The sequence below is a fragment of the Phyllostomus hastatus genome, unplaced genomic scaffold (assembly GCF_019186645.2).
Source record: "Phyllostomus hastatus isolate PE091 unplaced genomic scaffold, TTU_PhHast_1.1 phas_contig_209, whole genome shotgun sequence".
NCBI classification, from domain to species: Eukaryota; Metazoa; Chordata; class Mammalia; order Chiroptera; family Phyllostomidae; genus Phyllostomus; species Phyllostomus hastatus.
Genome location: NW_025333735.1, coordinates 9,730,300 through 9,749,502, shown reverse-complemented (window position 1 = coordinate 9,749,502; position 19,203 = coordinate 9,730,300). Strand labels below are relative to the sequence as shown.

The following is a 19,203-nucleotide window of genomic DNA, read 5'->3' as shown; positions in this document are numbered from 1 at the left end:
TATAATTTTAATTTGGAGTAATGAGAAATCTTTGTGGTTAATATATTTTTATGTTTCATTTAACGAAGATTAGAAGAGGAGTCATGTCAGAAGAAACAGTAAGCGAATCACAGTTTTCCTTGAAGACAGCAGCATTAAGAGCATTTGAGCGTCCTCTGTCTTGGTACTATTCTCTCTCCCAGGTAAAAAATAATGAAAGTAACACAAAATTGAATAATAAGTTTATTGCTCAGAGCATATTTAGTTTATAGTGTTTAAATTTTAATTGAAGTTTTAAATGGTTTAGTCAAAATGTTTGTTAAAGTAGATTAAAACCTGCTCTTTATTTTGGTTTTTCTTTTTTTGTTAAAATATTCATAACTCTTTAAGGAGATTGTATTACTTTAAAAACATCTTCCTATTTTAAGTGAATTTATACTGTCCATTACAATTATTTTCAGTGAATTGTTATTCAAATTGACTTGTTCTCATTCTTAAAATCCTCAATTTTAATTTTATTTCATTGTGGTAAAATGTGCAGAATGCAAAATTCATCATTTTAACCATTTTAAAATTTGCAGTTTGGTAGCATTAGGTATGTTCACATTGTTGTGCAGCCAATCTCTAGAACTCTTTCATTTTCTAAAACTGAAACTCTACATACAGCCATCAAACAGCAACTCTCCATTCCTTTTCCCAGTAGCCCCTCACACCACCACTGTACTTTCTGTTTCTAAGAATTTGACTACTCTAGATACCTCATAAGTGGAATTATACAGTATTTGTCTTTTTGCGACTGGCTTATTTTACCTAGCATAATGTCCTCAAGGTTTATTCATATTGAGGTATGGGTCAGAATTTTCCCTTTATTCCAGGTTGCCTAACATTTGATTGTATGTATACATTATATTCTGTTTATTTATTCACCCATCATTGGATACTTGGGTTGTTTCCACCTTTTGACTAGTCTGAATAATGCTACTATGAACATGGCTGTACAACTATCTAGTTGAGTCCCTCCTTTCAATTCTTTTGGGTATGTACCTGAAAATGAAAATGCTGGATCATATGGTAATTCTATTTTTAATTTTTTGAACAACTGCCATACTGTCTTCCATTGTGACTGCACCATTTTTTCATTTCTACCAGCAGTGTACAAGACCTCCAGTTTCTTAACATCCTCACCAGCACTTCTTATCTTCTGTTTTTTGATAGTAGCCACCCTAATGGATGTGAGTTAGTATCTCATTGTGATTTTCATTTGCATTTCTCTAATGATTAGTGACATTGAGCATCTTTTCATGTGCTTATTATCCATTTGTATATCTTCTGTGACAACAGTTCTTTTATTCTTAATACTTGCTTCTAGTACAATTTGTATTTTATTGTATTGAATAAAAATATATACAAGGAAAGTAGCATTTAGTTCACCAGAATTCCACCAAGTTTTATCAAATACAAGATGATCAGTTCAACATTTCTAAAACCTGCTTGCACCTTAAAATGAATAGTTTCTTAGATGGATAAAATGTATATAGTATAATTTTATATATGGGAAGGATATTGTATAGATGTGTGAGAATAATAGTAATTACTGCTTAGCATTCACTATGTTTAAGACAATTTTAGGTAATTTATACACATAACGTCGCTAACCCTCAAAATAACCCTGGCATTTGGATATCTCCATTTTATAGATCTGGAGGTTTCAAGAGCTTAATAAACTTACCTAAAATTTCATCTATAATATGGGATTTGAACTTGTACCTATTTGATCCTGAAACACATTTTCTCCTCGTTTCTTTCTTTCCTTTTAGGATAATATGCTTAAAATAAAATTTGAAAAATATGGAAAAGGATTAAAGATAAGATAAAAATTACCAACGATCTGTCTATAAAAGCATATTTTATACTTTCTTTGCATCTTTTATTTCTGCATATATCTCTCTGCCCCCCATCACTGCCCCAGTGCCCACATTTGAGATTATAAAATTGTATATTTTGAAAGTGTTTTCTGTCAGTAAAAGTTATTTATGAATATAGAGATACTATAGCTTATTGAATGCTTCTCTATTTTTGTGTTTTGGGGTTTCAGCAGTTCATTATATATAAATCTTTGTCCAATATTTAGATTGCTATTAAGGTAGATTCCTAGAGGTGAAAATATTAAGTATTTGGTATTTGTTCTTTTATTTGTTCATGTTATCATACCATTTGGATGACATTTAAAAAGACCAGCAACAAGATATAGCAGCCCCACTGTGCGTAAAGCACTGTGCTACATATTTTAAACCAGGTACATTTACCAACTTATTTAATCCTTAAAATAATACTAAAGTATTTAATAATATTAGTCTTTAAAATCTATGATTTGAATAGCTAATACATTTACATGGTTCAGAAATAAAAACCACACGCACAAGTACCTGTACCTACATGGGGATGTTTTACTCTGTCTCAGTTCCTTCCACTTCATCATATCTTACAGTGTTTCTTTATCCAAATATCAGCGAAAGCAATTATATATTTTTATTTTCTCCTCTTTCTTATACAAAGTAACATTCTGTAACATAGCAGTCTTCCTGTATTTTTGTTCTTATTATTTCCTGTATGTCTTTCCATGTTAATGCTATATGTAGATCTTCTTTTTCTTTTTTTATTCCTGTAGTACATAATGCCTATATGCATGGGCATTTGGGTTGTTTCTGATTTTGTATCATTACAAACAATGTCACAGTGAGTAAGTGAAGAACCTTGATATACTTCAATTCATGCAGGTATAGGATAAATTTTTAGACTTTGGATTTCTGGGTCAAAGAGTATATATGTATTTGAACTTCGATAGATATTACTAAATTGCCCTCTACAGGGACAGCATTGTTTTATACTCCCCAAATTTTTGGATTTTTGCCAAATGATAGGTAAGCATGGTATATCACCATAGTTTTAATTTTTATTTCTGTTACATGTTAGGTTGAGCATGTTTTCATAGATTTAAGAGCAATTCGAGTTGTGTGTGAACATTTTGAAGGTTTTGCTATTGTTTTTTTTTAGCATTGGTAAATTGTTTCCAGATTGGCTATACCAACTCACAATCTCACTAGTAATATTTGACAAAGCCTACTTTTTTGCAGCCTAGAAATAAAAAAAAAACTTTATTAGCTCTTTATATTTCTTTTTTATGAATTATTTTTGTATCCTTTGCCATGCCGATTCTACTATACCACCTGCTTTTCAATCCTAGGAGTAATTTTCTAAGGCCAGAACTATTGTCCAACTTGTTCCATGGAATATTTTTAAAAAATAATATAAAGAATTTGGGGTAAATTTAAAGATACATTCTTTACTCTTAGTAATGGTACTTAGTATCTAAAACTCATTCCATGGTATGGAATGCACTAAGTGGGTCAGCAAACTGCAGCCTATGGGACTACTCAAGGCTAGCACCTGTTTTTGTACGTAAAATTGTATTGGTACACAGCCATGTTCATTTGGCAATGTATTATTTGGGACTGCTTTTACATTACAACAGCAGAATTAAGTGGCTGCAGTAGAGACCACATGTTCCAGAGGCCCAAAATATTTACTGCCTAACATTTACTGAAATAGTTTTTTGACCAGGCTATATGTACTAAGAGAGCAGGCTATATGTTTGAATACCATCAAGGGACCAAGAAAGGACCATTTTAAAGAGAGGGGGAGGGAGGGAGAAAGCGAGGGAAACATAGGTGTGTGAAACATCAATCTGTTGCCTCTTTGCCCCCAAATGGGGACCTGGCCCACAACCCAGGCATGTGCCCTGACTGGGAATTGAGCCAGCAACCCTTGAGTTTGCAGGCCAATGCCCAACAGACTGAGCCACACTGGTCAGGGAATGCTCAGAGTTCTTATTTGGACAGTTCAGTTGTGTTAGAATTGGGCTGACTTTTTATTTAAGAAAAGACATGAGATTTTTTCTTCATTAGTTCAGCCTCCAAAAAATTGACAATCCATGTTGGATGTGATTCAGTTATATAATTGCACAATGAGATATGTCACTGTGACTGAAATTATTTCAGCACAAGATATGTAACATGCATGGGTTTAAACACATCTTGTCTGATGCATTTTGATTCATATTCCAGACCTGGAATTATGTGATTGAATAACTTTGGCAAATTAACCTCTTCAAAGCCAATTTTTATCATCCACAAAAGGGATGAAAAACCTAGTGTCCAGCGCACAGTAAAGATGAGTGAGTGAGCATCCCACTCATCTTTGTTTTTGTTTGTCTATTTTGTGACCCTGTGTCATTTATTTAAAGAATAATGCATTTTCCAAGTGTTTTTTTCTTTTACTTAATGAATACATACTCTAAACAAAATGCTTAAGTCTTTTCAGCTTCTGTGGTTTTGTTAAGGATTATTTTGGTATATTACATGTATCATGAAAAACAAACTGTTTTTCCATTGGAAACCACGCATGAAGGGGTAAGAAGTTTAGTTGATTGTCCAAATTCAGAGTGTTGGTTGAGAGAGACTAAGAATTAACTGAGCACTTAAAAACCTGTTTAATTGCAGTGTGGTATACTGAATTGGTGGAAAAACTGGTAAAATCAGAATAAAGTTTATATTAATAATATTGCACTAATGTTAATTTCTTGGTTTTGACAAGAGTACTTTGGTTATATAAGATGTTAATATCAGAAAACCTGAATAATATGGGGACTTTCTCTACTGTCTTTGCAACTTTTCTGTATATCTAAAATTATTCCAAAATAAGGTGTTTGTTAAAATAAAATATTAAGAGCTCACCTTTTTATGAATGTCTGCTGTGTGTCAGATATTACTTTGTGTATGTTATCTCCTTTCACAGCAACCCTATGAGAAAGATACTAGTATCACCATTTGTCCAGAGTTTACAGTTAGCGTGTGACATGTGGCAAGTTCCAGAGATCTATTAAAAATATATTTATTAAGCATCACTGTGTTTCAGTCATGTTACAAAGTATTGAGCAAGATACGTAGTCTCTGCCCTTACTGTGCTTAGAACCCTCATCAAAAAAAAAAAAAAAAGGTGTGCTACTACATTAAACTTAAAGGAGTAGAAAAATAACTATTAACTAAATAATTATTCTCTGTTTCCAGAGAACATTAGATGAGGGAGGAAAACTTGACAAGAACATTAAACAGTAGTGTCAGGTTATGGAGTGGGGAGGATTGTGAAATATGAGCACAAGGAACAGTGTCTTATTCCTTTTGTATTCTCAGTGTGTGGCCCATAAGTTGATGCTCAATGCATGTTGAATGAATAGGACACATGACTAGTTTTCATTTTGTCTGGAGGTAAGGAAATGGACTATATCACTTCAAAAAGCCCCTCTGAGTTTTGGGATTCTGAGATGCTGTATTAGTATTTCCAGTGTTCTAGGCAATAATACAGAAGAAATTGACTTTCCTATAGAGACAAAAAGTAACAAATGAAAAGTGATAGGCAGGAGTAATAGTAGAGACTTTCCAACCTTGTGTTGTCTAGATTACTTATGATAAACATCTTTCCCTGGGAAATGTGCTTTATTTTTGTCATGGAAAAGGTTTCTTTTTTCATGAGATTAGGACTATAAACTTTAATGGGTATTTTATATAAAAAGAATACATGACATAAACAGAATTTAGATCTTAACAGAAGTTAATTGATTTTATTATATTTGAATTCATGTTGATAAAGCACATTACATGTCTGACAGAGTAGTTTTAATTTTATACTTATGCTTCATAATAGTTCTCTAACTTCAATGCCTTGGACACTGAATTAAAAACGCATGATCACTTTGCTGTAACTGGGCCTGTGTTAATAGATTATTTTCTTTATGGAGGTCTTAATTTTATCTTAAATTTATGAGTACAGTAAATACTAATTTTTACATTTGAACTAAGAAGAATATTTTTTATAATGAAGTGGTGGCAGTTTATAAAATATAAAAATATGAAAAGTAAGCTGTATCTAATAGTGCTGTTTTTAGAATGTATTTTATTATTGGATCTTTAGCATCCGAATTCAAGGAACTGTTTTATTTTTTCCTCCCCAAATCGCATTTGGTTGCTATGAACACTGGAGGGAACACTGCTATGATTCTAGAGGGAAAAACATAGAAATGGCAAGAAATAAAAATTTGGTAATGCTGTAATAAAGACATTATTGGAGAGAATAGTTCTTATAATTTGTGAAAAGAAAAAAATCTGAGGCAGTATGGAATACTTTAATACTCATGTACTGTTTTAATTTTTCATGATAGTTTTAGAGGAATTTAAATAGAATTGGAAGACAAGTAGAGTAAGGATAGTTTTAAATTTTTGTTAGATCGTAGTTCCTAAGGCCAAATGCTAATGGCAAGTGGAAGTAAATCATTTCTGGTATATCAGAAAATGAGCAATTCTTTTGGATTTATGTATAGAAACAATTGTTACATTTTTAAAAGAGCTTTATTGAGGTAAAATTGACAGACATTGAACTGTATATATTTAAAGTATGCAATTTAAGCTTTGACATATATGTATACGAACATATCCATCACCTCCAAACATATCCTTCACCTCCATATGGTTCCCCTTTGTATTCTCTCCCTTTGCACCTCCCCCCCCATGTTGTCCTAGGCAACCACTGATGCTTTTTGTAAGTGCAGATTAGCTTGTGTATTCTAGAATTTTATGTAAATGGAATCATACAGTATGTACTTTGTTTTGGCTCCCTTTTTACACTCATCCCAATTATTTTGAGATCTATATATGTATCAATAGTTAATTATTTTTATTACAGAAGTGTACTCCATTGTACCAGAGTTTGTTCATCTATTTACCTATTGATGGACATTAGGGTTGTTCCTTTTTTTGTTTTTTTAATTATAAATAAAGCTGCTAAGAACACTCCTGTACAAGTCTTCATAGAGATGTATGCTTTCATTTTCTTGGGGTAAGTAGGAATGGAATGACTAAATTTCATCAATTAGGTATATGTTTAGTTTTTTTTAAAAAATGCCAGGCTTTTTCCAAAGCAGTTGTATCGTTGGTATAAGATGGACCATAGCCAGTCTTTTTAGTGATTCTAAAATAGGTGTATAGTAGAATCTCACTGTGGTTTTAATTTGCATTTCCCCGATGATCGGTGATGTTGAACATGCTTTCACATGCTTATTTGTCATCCTTATATATTGTGTTGATATGTCTTCAAAGCTTTTGCCCATTAAAGTTTTTGTTTTGTTTTCTAAGTTTTGAGAATTCTTCATATGACCTGGATACAATTACTTTATCATATATATGATTTGCAGCTATTTTCTTCTCGTCTGTGGATTGTCTTCATTCTCCTAACAGTGCCTTTTAAATAGTAAAAGGGTTTCTTTCTGAAGTCTAATTTGTCAATTTTTTTTTTAATGGATCAGGCCTTTGGTGTCATATCAAAAAAATATTTGCCTAACAAAAGATCACAAAGATTTTCTCCTATTCTTTCTTCTAGAACTTTTATAATTTTAAGTTTTATGTTTAGGTCTGTGATCTATAAGCAAATTATTGTATATGGTGCGAAGCATAGATTGAAGTTCCATTTTATTGCATATGGATCACCAGTCCGCTCGCCGCACCCCCCTCCCACACACCAGTTGTTGGAAAGGCTCTCCTTCCTCCACCAAGTTGCTCTTGTACTTTGGCCAAAAATCAGTCATCTCTATATGTGTGGGTCTGTTTCTGTACTCTCTGTTCTGTACCATTGCTCTATTTGTCTCTATTCATGCCAATATTACACTGTCTTATTTATCGCAGTTTTATTTTTTAAAGATTTTATTTATTTATTTTTAGAGAGAGGGGACAGGAGGGAGAAACAGGAAGAGAAATGTTAATGTATGGTTACCTCTCAAGTGCCCCCTACTGGGAACCTGAAGGCCCACGACCCAAGCATGTGCCCTGACTGGGAGTCAAACTGATGACCCCTTGGTTCACAAGCCAGTGCTCAGTCCACTGGGTTTATACCAGCCAGGGTTTATTGTAGTGTTATGGTAAGTCTTCAAATAAGGTAATGTTAGTCTTCCAACTTTGATTTTCTTTTATAAAAAGTGTTTTGACTATTCTAGATCCTTTTTATATCCGTATGAATTTTAGGATCAGCTATCAGTTTCTACCCAAAACAAAACAAACTTGCTAGGTTTGTAATTAGGATTACACTGAACCTATAGTTCAGTTTGGGAACAATTGATATCTTTATTGAGTCTTTCAATCTATAAATAGTACAGCTTTCCATTTGTTTCTGCTTTATTTCTTTCAGCATTATTTGTTAGTTTTCAGGGTACATGTCCTTCACATTTTGTCGGATTTATCCTTAACTGTTTCATAATTTATGATGCTATTGTAAATTTTTAAAATTTTAATTTCTGGCCCTGGCTGGTGTGGCTCAGTGGATTGAATGCCAGCCTGTGAACTGAAAGGTCACCAGTTCGATTCCCAGTCAGGGCCCATGCCTGGGTTACAGGCAAGATCCCCAGTTGGGGGTGTGTGAGAGGCAACCAGTCAATGTATCTCTCATACACTGATATTTCTTTCCCCCTTTATCTCCCTCTCTCTAAAAGTAAAGAAATAAAATCTTAAAAAAATAAAATTTTAATTTCTGGTTGTCACTAGTTTATGAAAATACAGTTTTACATTCTGGTCTTGTACCCTACAGCTTCATTAAGCTCACTATTCTAGTACTTTTTTATGAGTTTCATAGGACGTTTCTACATATGATCATATATTTTAAATGGTAATAAATAAATATTTTTATTCTACTGTTACATTATAGTTTGAAAGTTTATAGTAATTATTTTCATTTTAAAAATAATTTATTTTCTAAAATTTTAAGCATGTACAAAACAGAATAATATAATGAACCCCTGTGTACCTGACATTCAGCCTCAACAGTTAACAACACATAGTCTTTTTTTATTTTTGTAATATCTTGCTGGCCTCATAAAATGATTGGGAAGTATTGCTTCTTTCAATGGAATTGATATTTCTTCCTTAAATATTTGGTAGAATTTGACCTATGGTTTTCTTTGTTAGAAGGTTTTAACTACACAGTCAATTTCTTTAGTAGTAGTAATTATTATCTCTTTCTGAGTAAATTTTGATAGTTTTTATCTTTCAAAGGAACTGAACCATTCCATCTACGTTGTTGAGTTTCTGGGCATAGAGTTGTTCATAATAATCCTTTTTTATCCTTTTTATATCTGTGAGGTCTTCAGTAACAACCCCTCTTTCATCTCTGCTTTTGTTAATGTCTTTTCTTGCCCTCTCTTTTTTCCTTTTTAAAAATTTTATTTATTGATCTTAGAGGGAGAGGGAGGAGGGGGGAACATCAATTTGTTGTCTCACTTATTTATGCATTCATTGGTTGATTCTTGTATGTGTCCTGTCCAGGGATTGAACCTACAGCTAGCTTTGGTGCATCGGGACAACACTAACCAACTGAGCTACCCAGCCAGGGCTTTTTTATAAATTTGAATTTATTGAGGTGACTGGCTGGAAGTTTTGTTCATTAAAAGAAGCCCTGGCTGGCATAGCTCAGTGGATTGAGCACGGGCTGAGAACCAAAGTGTTGCAGGTTCGATTCCCAGTCAGGGCACATGCCTGGGTTGCAGGCCACGGCCCCCAGCAACTGCACATTGATGTTTCTCTCTCTCTTTCTCCCTTCCTTCCCTCTCTAAAAAATAAATAAATAGAATCTTAAAAAAAAACAGCTCATGATTTTATTGATTTGGTTTTCCACTTCATTAATTTTTGTTTAGTTTTTATTATTTAATGTCTTTTTGGTTTATGTTGGACTTGCTCTTTTTCTAGATTCTTAAGGTGAAAACTCAGATTAAAGATTTGATATCTTTCTTTTTTCTTAATATAAACATATAGTGGTATAAATTTCCTTCTAAAGGTAACACTGAATCCCATAGTTTGGGGCTTAACAAAAGGAGCAACCTTTGTGCTGATAGAGGAGAAGGATCCTGATGTAATCAATACATGCCCCTCCACAGAAACTGCTACTTCCCTTCCCCAGTTCTACACCATTAGGGAGACTTTTTTAGGACTCTTGTCTTCTTTTCTGTGAGTGCCTGGTGGGATTCCTGAAGATAAGGCTGCAAAAAGTAAGAATTACTCTACATTTGCAGCACATCTCCTCACCCCCACAGGGGGGTGCTCCACTCTCTCTTACCAGTGCATACTCAGTCTCCGACAATTTTCCAACCTTGCTAGCTAACCACTTCTTGCCTATGTTCTGCTGTGTCTTGTTGTTGTGTACCAGTGTGCACGCCTAATCCCTTTCTCTCCAAATACCCCTGTCTCCTTAGTTGGGGGTCAGTTGATTACCCTCTTGACAGCAGCTGATGGATTCTAGAAGAATTGGAACTTGCCGTTTGTCTGGCTTCTTTGTTGGTATAAAGTTGGAAAAAATACTCTTTACAGCTCTCTACATCCCCAAGCCTATAGCTTTATTTTAGAATTCTGCATTTTAGGTGATTAATAGTGTCAGTCCCCTAAGACAAAGTTAATTACCTCTTGTTCTGATGTTAGTATTTAGTATATACTTATATTACTGTACTTTTCACCCTATACTGTGGTTACTCATGAATATATCTGTCCTCTTTGATCAATTAGCACATTGCTTGAGATGAGCAAGATCTGTATCTTCTGTATTCCCGGTGCTTCCTGATCAATGGAAGGCATTCCCTACATGAGTATGGAATATAATTAGTACAATTAGATTTTATTTTAATTTTCATAGTACAGTCCTGGTACATTGTAAGATGCTGCGTATTTGTTGATTAATTCACAAGTAGAAGGGCTTCTTCAAATGGTATTTATTGTAGAAATTGAGTGAATGTATGTTTGTCCAAATTTCCAGATAGTTAAGAAATGATTCATTGAGGTCTTATTTAATCATTCCAATAATTAATAATCTTGCTTTGATTTAAACAGGTGATTTAGTTACATGAATTAATCATTAGTTCAACAAATATTAATGAGGTTGAATCATTTTATACTCCTCTTGACTTCTTGGGTAATATTATTTACCTGAGAACTTCAGAGCAGTGGGTAATAAATTACTGCATTGCCTATTTTGTGGGTGGAGGGTTGGTTCTGAAATTTAAGTTGAGCTAGTTGCATTGAATAAATAAAATAATATTACCTGAGTAGTATTTAGAAAGCTTAAGAATAATTTTTGTTCTTATGTCTTTAAGTGAACAAATAAGATGTTTTTTCAATATAACTGCATCTTTTCCAGATCAGATTTTCACCAGTAGCTAAAAAGTTGTTTGTGGTAACTGCAGTGACTACTGTATCTGTAATTTTTCTGGCCCATCACTTTAAAAGAAGACGTGGCAAGAAAAAGGGAAATATATTACCATGGGAACCAGAGCACCTCATACTTGAATACACTAAAAGAGCAGCATCAGATAAAGGTATGTAGAAATAGCTGAATTAGGTCCAGAGAGGAAATTTTATAGGTAAACCATAATTGGAATGCACTGATTCCAATAGTTTAGTCTCCAAAATTTCCTTCCTTAATATTTAATTTACAAGTGATGCAGATAAATTTTAGAAAAATTAGAAAATGCAGGTAAGCATACAGAGAAAATTAAAATCACTGGAAACTTTGCTACCCTAGAAATAACTACTGATAATACTTTGGTGTTTCTCCAGCCATTTATATTTCCATTTAAATGTCATATTGAGACATAAAATTATATGAAGTAGTCTCCTGTATCCATGGTTTTGCTTTCTGTAATTTTAGTTACCTTCAGTTGGCCTTAGAAAACATTAAATAGAAAGATCCAGAAATAAACATAAATTTTACATTATGTATCAATCTGAGTACCGTGATGAAATCTCACACTGTCCTAATTCATCTGGCCAGGGATGATGAGAATCATCCCTTTGTCCAGTGTATCCATGCTGTATATGCTGCCCACCCATTAATCACTTGGTAGCCACCTCAGTTATCACATTGACTGTCATGGTATCACAGTGCTTGTGTCCAAGTAGCCCTTATTTTACTTAATAATGGCCCCAAAACTACTAGAGTAATGATGCTGACAATTTGGATATGCCAAAGAGAAACCATAAAGTATTCAATATGTATGTATACATAGGAAAAAACAGTATATGTAGGGTTCAGTACTATGTGTGGTTTCAGGCATCTACTGGGTGTCTTGGAATACATTCCAGGCAAATAAGGTGGTGGGTGGGGGGGGAGGACTATTGTATTATATGCAAGAAAATGACTTATATATTTTAGGTAAAGTTCTGATCATACCTTTTGTAACAATTAAGGATGTCTTTCCAGGTCAATAAATATATCTCTATGCTATAATTTTCATTTTTACTTATTTGTTAATTTTTAGTTTTATCAAAAATAATTGACATATGTGCTATCACTTTTAATATATACATAGTATTAAATTTGTCCAAATAAATCTTCATTTATTTAACCAGTTTCCTATTGTTCCCTTTAGGATGTTTTTCTTGCTTTGCATATACTTGCCTATTTCCTTAATATGTAAAGTTCTAGAAATACTATACCTTTAAAAGATATATAGTTTTTGTTAGCAGTGTAGAACATATTGCTAAATTGTTTTAATAAAATTAATTTCTTGCCCTGGCTGGTGTGGCTCACTGGATTGAGCACCAGCCTGTGAACCAAAAGGTTGCCAGTTTGATTCTCCATCAGGTCGCATGCCTGGGTTGCAGCTCAGGTCCCTGGTTGGGGACATATGGGAGGCCACTGATCAATATGTCTCTCTCTCCCTCCCTCCCCCTCTCTCTAAAAATAAATAAATAAAATCTAAAAAAAAGAAATAAATTTATTTCTTGAGGATGCTGGATTTCTTATTTTCTTAATTTTGAAATGATTTTTAAATTTATGATTTAGTGTATCATGTTTTTTGTGAGTCATTTACACAGCAAATAATTAACAAGTGACTATTTTGTACCAAATACAGTGAACATTACAATGATGACAACCGCTACTAAAATTTTATTAGATCTCAGGTGCAGTGCTAAATGCTGTATAGTCACTGTTGTATTTGACCTTTATCACAATTCTGTAGTCCTATGAATTAGGACTCTAATTTATGTTATTATTCCCATTTTATACATAAAGAAAATTGAGATATGGAAAAGTTGAGTTACTTGTTCAAGTTCATATAACTAATAAATGCCAGCATTTGAATTGAAGAGTGTCTTAGCTGCTGCATTAAGATAAACTAAGACACAATGTCTGCCCTAGATGAATGAAAGATAGTTAAGGAAGACAGATGTATAAAAAAATAATTACAATATAATGTAATATGGATAAGGTGTATATATGATTCAGGAAAGGAAGGGCTTATATAGTTAAATTTATAATTTAAAGATTCATAGTTATCAGTATTTTTATGCTGATTACAATAGACCATCAATACCACCTTGACTAATTAGATGAATATTTTATTCTTCATTTCAGAAGCACATTTTAGCAGTGTTAAAAACATTGTATAGAGAAGTAGATTTTAATGGTACATGTATAGTAATTTACACAATTGAATGAAATGTGTTTTAAAATTAGGTTTCTGAATGAATATAACATAATTTTGAAATTTGTCATTGGATCTGTTGATAGTTGTAATATTTATATGTTCGTTTGATAGGTTCAAGTTGTTCCAGTAGTAGACAGAATTTGACTTTATCTTTAAGTTCTGTCAAAGACAAAGGATCTCAGTCTTGTAACTATGTTAATGGAGGACTTTTCAGTAAATACTCAGATTCTGCACAGAGTTTGGCCTCTGTAAGTAAAGAAAAAAATTTATTATACTTTTAAGTTTGTTTATATACCTATTGTTATCTATTGGTTTAAAAGTTATACAATTATAGATAGCTCTTAATAAGGTAAAAAACCTTAAGAAATCTGGTTGAGGAAGTAAAATGATCATTTTGCTATTCAGTCAGTTTGTTTCCAGGGTCTTTGAGTAAGTGATGTGGTCCCATGAGGCCCTCTGAAAATGGTGGTGATATGGAAATGTTGCTTCAAAGCTAAATGCTCTGCAAAAAGCTAGAAGATGCACCTAGACTTTGTACTAGGTCACAAAATTCACTTGATGAGCCTGCTTTGGAAAAAATGTTTGGCTTGCTGAAGCCAAGTATGGAGTTCCTCACTTCTGTGTTTGGAGCATTAATGGAGTATTGATTGATAAGTGAGGAATGAAGTTACTGTTTAAATCTAATATAATTTAAAAATTCTTTTTAAAAATAGGTGGTATATACACTTCTACTAAATAAAGAAGCAAGAAATATACAGTGAAACGTGTGTTTGTGATGTATTCAATTCCCTTCCTCGAGACAAACACAGTTTCCTATGTTCTTCCAGGGAGTGCATGCCTCTACCAACATGTATTCATTTTAAAAAGTAGTTTATACATGTCTAAGATATATTTAGTGTGGAAAGAAAACTTTGTGTAGAAAGCAATATGTATTGAAAAGGGAAGTGAGAGGGGGTGCATATACTCCAGAAGCTGTGAACAGAGGTTTCCTGTACTGAATGACACTGGGCCCAGGAAGGTATAAGAGGAGTGGTAGTTTACTTTTTCTCTTAGACTCATTATTTAGTTTGATGCTTTCTACCTAAGTCACATATTATTTTATATTATAAATATAGCTAATAAAAGTTAGTGAAAAAAAAAAGTAGTTTACAGAGCCCTGGCCTGTGTGGCTCAGTTGGTTGAAGCATCATCCAATCAAAGGGCTGTGGGTTTGATTCCTGGTCAGGGCACATACCTAGGTTGCAGGTCATGTCTCTAGATCTGGGCACATACAATCCCCAGTCCAGGCACATGCAAGAGGCAACCAGTTGATGCTTCTCCCTCACACCGATGTTTCTCTCTGTCCCTTACTCTCTCCTTTTAAAAAATAGCAATGAAAAATGTCCTTAGGTGAGGATTAAAACATTTTTTAAACAATAATTTATAGAACACCATATTTTGTTCTGTGCCGTCTATACTTGGTTGAAATATATAGCTGCCCCATTCTTAAGTGCCTAAAAATATAATAATTTTTTAAAGGCTCTTCTGTGTCAGGAACAGCTATCAAAGGCTTGCAGACTTTCAATTCCTCTGTAAAACTGAGCAGGATAATGAAGTATATGGCCATTCTATAATTTGGACTTCTTTTATGTTAGAGAAGTGCCTCTGTTTTAAATTTTCTCAACTGAAAGTTGAAGCTGTTCTTTTATGTTACAGAAGTGCCTCTGTTTTAAATTTTCTCAACTGAAAGTTGAAGTGAGTCTGCATCACAAGGAGGTAGAGAAAGTGAGTTTCATGATAATATTGTGAGTAACAAGTCTTCAGAATGACTTTACTATACCTGCCTCAACTGGCCTAGTGAGTCCATTGCCAGGTCTGTGAACTCAGATTTGTGCCTTAAAACAAACAAACAAACACTTTATTTATTTTTAGAAGTGAGGAGGGTGAAAGAGAGGTAGGGAAACATCAATGCACAAAATATACATTGATCTGTTGCCTCTCTCGTGCCCCCAGGTGGGGGCCTAGCCTGCAACACAGGTATGCGCCCTGACCAAGAATCAAACCAGCAACCTTTGGTCCACAAGCTGGTGCTTCATCCACTGAGTCACTGTGCCTTTTGATGATGCCTAAATGAGGGTCATGACAACAGGAGTGGAATGGAGGAGAGAGGGTCTACAGAATTTGGTAATTGGATCTGAGAAATGTGGGAAGAGAAATTAAAGGTCACTTCTTGTTTTCTATTTTGAGAAATTATGGGGGTTGAAGTATGTACTACTAGTGAATGGGAGGAGGAAGAGTTTTTGTTGTACTTCTTTCATATAATCTGTTTGAGATGCCAGCAGAAGAGCCAAGTGGAGTCATCAAATGGCAGATGGAAATGCAGGTTTAGATTTCTGAAAAGTGGACAGAACGGGCATTAGAGATTGGAGATCTCTGTTTCTGCACAGAGGTGACTGAAATGACTGCTAGAGAAGGGAAGATGATAGATGATTTTTAATGTTAGTTATCATATAGTAGAGAATGAACATTGCAATAAATTCTAAAACGAAAATAAGCTAGTGTAAAAAATAATACAAATGGAGCCACTTTAAAATGGAGTCAGAGCTGCCATCCCAGAAGAACTGCCTTGCAACTCTTACTAGACGTCAAACCTTTGGCATGTTAAACCAGGGCAAAATAACCTTTGTACTAGGCCTAAAGCAGCATTGCATCCCAAATAACTGTTTGCAAAGATAACAAGAAATCAGATATTATGACTACCAGCCTGATGACTGCCAGACTGAATTAGCATCACTAGGTTAGCTTATCTGCACTTACAGAAATGCCTTCCTCATTGAGTAATTGGTCCCTTGCCTTCCTTTCTTGCTCGGAACACTATTGGTATTTCTGCCTGAGTCAGTGCTGCCTAAATAGCTATTCTTATGGATCTCAAATACATGCTTGTTGTCTGTCACTTCAGCCTTTTATTTTTAGGTTATAATATTAGCTACTTCAAATAGAAGTAGATGTGAATAAAATGTATAAGTAAATACTTAATAAAATAGTAAACTAAAAAATTGCTTGATTTTTGATGGAAGTAACTGATTTATGTTCAAAATATTGTTCTACTTGTGTATTTTTTAGCAAATAAAGGCTTAGAATTTTTAGGGTCTTCAGGTAGAAATTACATGGGTGGTTTTACCAGGAATAGGGCATATATAAATAATTTATAAATATAAAAGATCACAAAATACTATTAAAAAAGAGATTTCAAAGTAACTTTTGTCCATCTTAATTTTAGGTCCAGAGTGTCAATTCTTGTCATAGCTGCGCTTGTGGCAATTCTAATTCCTGGGACAAAGCGGATGAAGATGATATTAAACTTGTTAATATTCCTGTGACTACTCCTGAGAACTTGTACTTGATGGGTAGGAGTAACATAATAAAGTTTTAAGATAGACTCAACATTTAATGTCAAACTAAAGAACGAAGAATTATTCTAAGGGGAACAACTGTAATTTAAAAATGTTCTTATATCTGTTGAATTTTGTGTATATAACCCAGCCTATTGTATTAGTTTCATGAGGGTGCTGTACCAAACACTCAGTATGTTAAAACAGAAATTTATTCTCTCCAAGTTCTGGAGGCAAGAAGCCTGAAACCTTTATCACTGGGTTAACATCAAGGTGTCATCAAGGCCATGCTCCATATGGAGGATAGGAGAGAATCTGTTTCTTGTGTCTTCCAGCTCCTAGTGGCTTCTGGCTTGTGGTCTCCTAGTGGCTTCTGGCTTGTGGTCTCCTGGTTTCAGTTTCTGCCTTTGTCTTCATTTTATCTCCTCTGTATATCAAATGCCCTCTGCCTCTCTCTTATAAGTTGTGATTGAATTTAGGGCCCACAGGGTGGTCTAGGATAATCTTCCCATGTTAAGAATCTTAATTTCATCACATCTGCAAGACCTCTTTTCCTTATAAGATAATATATACAAGTTTCAGAGACTAAGACCTGATACCTTTGGGTGACCATTACACTCACTTAAGCTAATTGTTGACTCTTATCTAATGAATCTTCCAGAACCCACTAGCTATCATTTGTGTTCTTACATCCAGAGAAAATTTTAAATAGAAAGAAGGCCATTGTTTTACATCTCAGTATTTCTCTTGCCTTGACCATGAGCATGTCTAGAAAGTCTCGAGCTCAGAAAGCACTGAGTCAGACCAAATACTTTTTCAAATGGGTATCACCATTCTTCTGTATTCTATTTCAGGCTGTATTCCATTTATTGGAAATGCATACTAATTTAAAAACCAAACCAAAAAACCTTGATGCAGCCTTGGCCAATGAACAGTAAAGGGGATGATGACTTACAGAAGGACTGTGTGTGTTTGAATGCATTCCCAAAGTCTAGAATAGTTGAAGACGTATCATCTCCAGTAGTATCACAGTAGGTACTCCTGTCTGTGGGGAAAGGTGTAAGAGTAGTTCTTTTGCAAACTTTTCAAAGGTCTTCAGAGAATTAAGCTCATTTGCTTCTAGATAACTCTTAACTATGTAGTAAACCTATCTCACAGCTTGTTGGAACATTAATGAGAAATAGAGCAAAACTAGAGAAGCTGCTAGGAGTTAGAGTACGATAGAATCAAGATTGGTAAGAGCTCTGTGGATCACCTGAGCACTCACCATTGTTTTGATTCCCTGTACAAGACTGATGACATAAAAAGATTGGTGACATACTAGTATGGCTAAGAAGTTCATTTAGTTTTTTCCATAAAAGATACTTTTTTTTTTCATTTTCATCAATAACTTTGTTGATTTTGGATATTTTGAATATGTCTGCTATCTCCCATGTGGTATAATATTGAATGTTCTCAATTAATGTCTCAATTTAATTATTATCAACTTCAACTTATCTACCCAAATGTGGAGCATCGAATAGGGAGAAATCTCCAGCTGGAAATTTCACAAATCACTTTTGACATGTTCAGTCAGTTATAGCACCTTCTCCAAACACTGCACAAATCCTTTTGTTTTTTGTATTTCAGTTGCATTTTCACCTTTCTTGAAATAGTAAGACATAATATGCCAGAACTGTTATGTATTTTCTTCCATTTTCAATATTAAAATGGCTACACAAAGATTCACCAATTTTGCTAAGTTTTTTTCAAGTGAACACTGATATGACAGCTGTCACAATACATTCTAACAAAATTGTTTCAAATGAAGTTAAAGACAACTAAGTGCTACTAGAGCCATCTCACAGAAAAAAACCAAATGAACTTTTGGCCAATCCAATATGCTTGAATTCTGTTACAAAACTAATGATAATATGATGTTTTGGGCCACATTCTTCTGTGAGGTAAGACCCAGTGTTTCCTGAGAGATAGCTTTGCTGTTAGATAATTCTTCCTTATGTTTATCCAGAATAATCAGATGGATAGAGAGTGCATGGAGTGAAGAAAGGCTGAAGGAATTAGAATTGTATAGTTTGGAGAAATGAGAGTAGAGAGTGATGTACAATAATTGTCTTTTAAGTGCTTAAATTTCTTAGAAGGAAGATTTAGGTGGTGATCCTTTGCTACAAAGAAGCAAAGTCCTGAATTACATTTAAAGAACATTTTATTTTTTTAGAGTTGTAGGTTTTCCAGGTAATTGAAATGATTTTAGAGGAGAGGTATTCTTTTAACTATCATATCTTA

General features: G+C 33.9%; 1 protein-coding gene across 6 annotated transcripts in view; it reads left to right on the top strand.

Moving 5' to 3' along the window:
• MIGA1 (mitoguardin 1) overlaps positions 1-19,203 on the top strand; it is a 72,394-nt gene that overhangs the window by 4,001 nt on the left and 49,190 nt on the right. For 3 of the 6 annotated variants that reach the window (XM_045835541.1, XM_045835538.1, XM_045835540.1), the window contains exons 2-5: positions 69-182; positions 11,257-11,434; positions 13,661-13,797; positions 16,809-16,935. In XM_045835541.1, coding sequence (XP_045691497.1) covers positions 84-182; positions 11,257-11,434; positions 13,661-13,797; positions 16,809-16,935 — 541 coding nt within the window. In that variant the 5' untranslated portion in view covers positions 69-83. Of the gene's footprint in view, positions 1-68; positions 183-11,256; positions 11,435-13,660; positions 13,798-15,575; positions 15,713-16,808; positions 16,936-19,203 lie in introns of those variants that run through there. The other 3 variants (XM_045835539.1, XM_045835542.1, XM_045835543.1) reach the window with 3 other exon arrangements.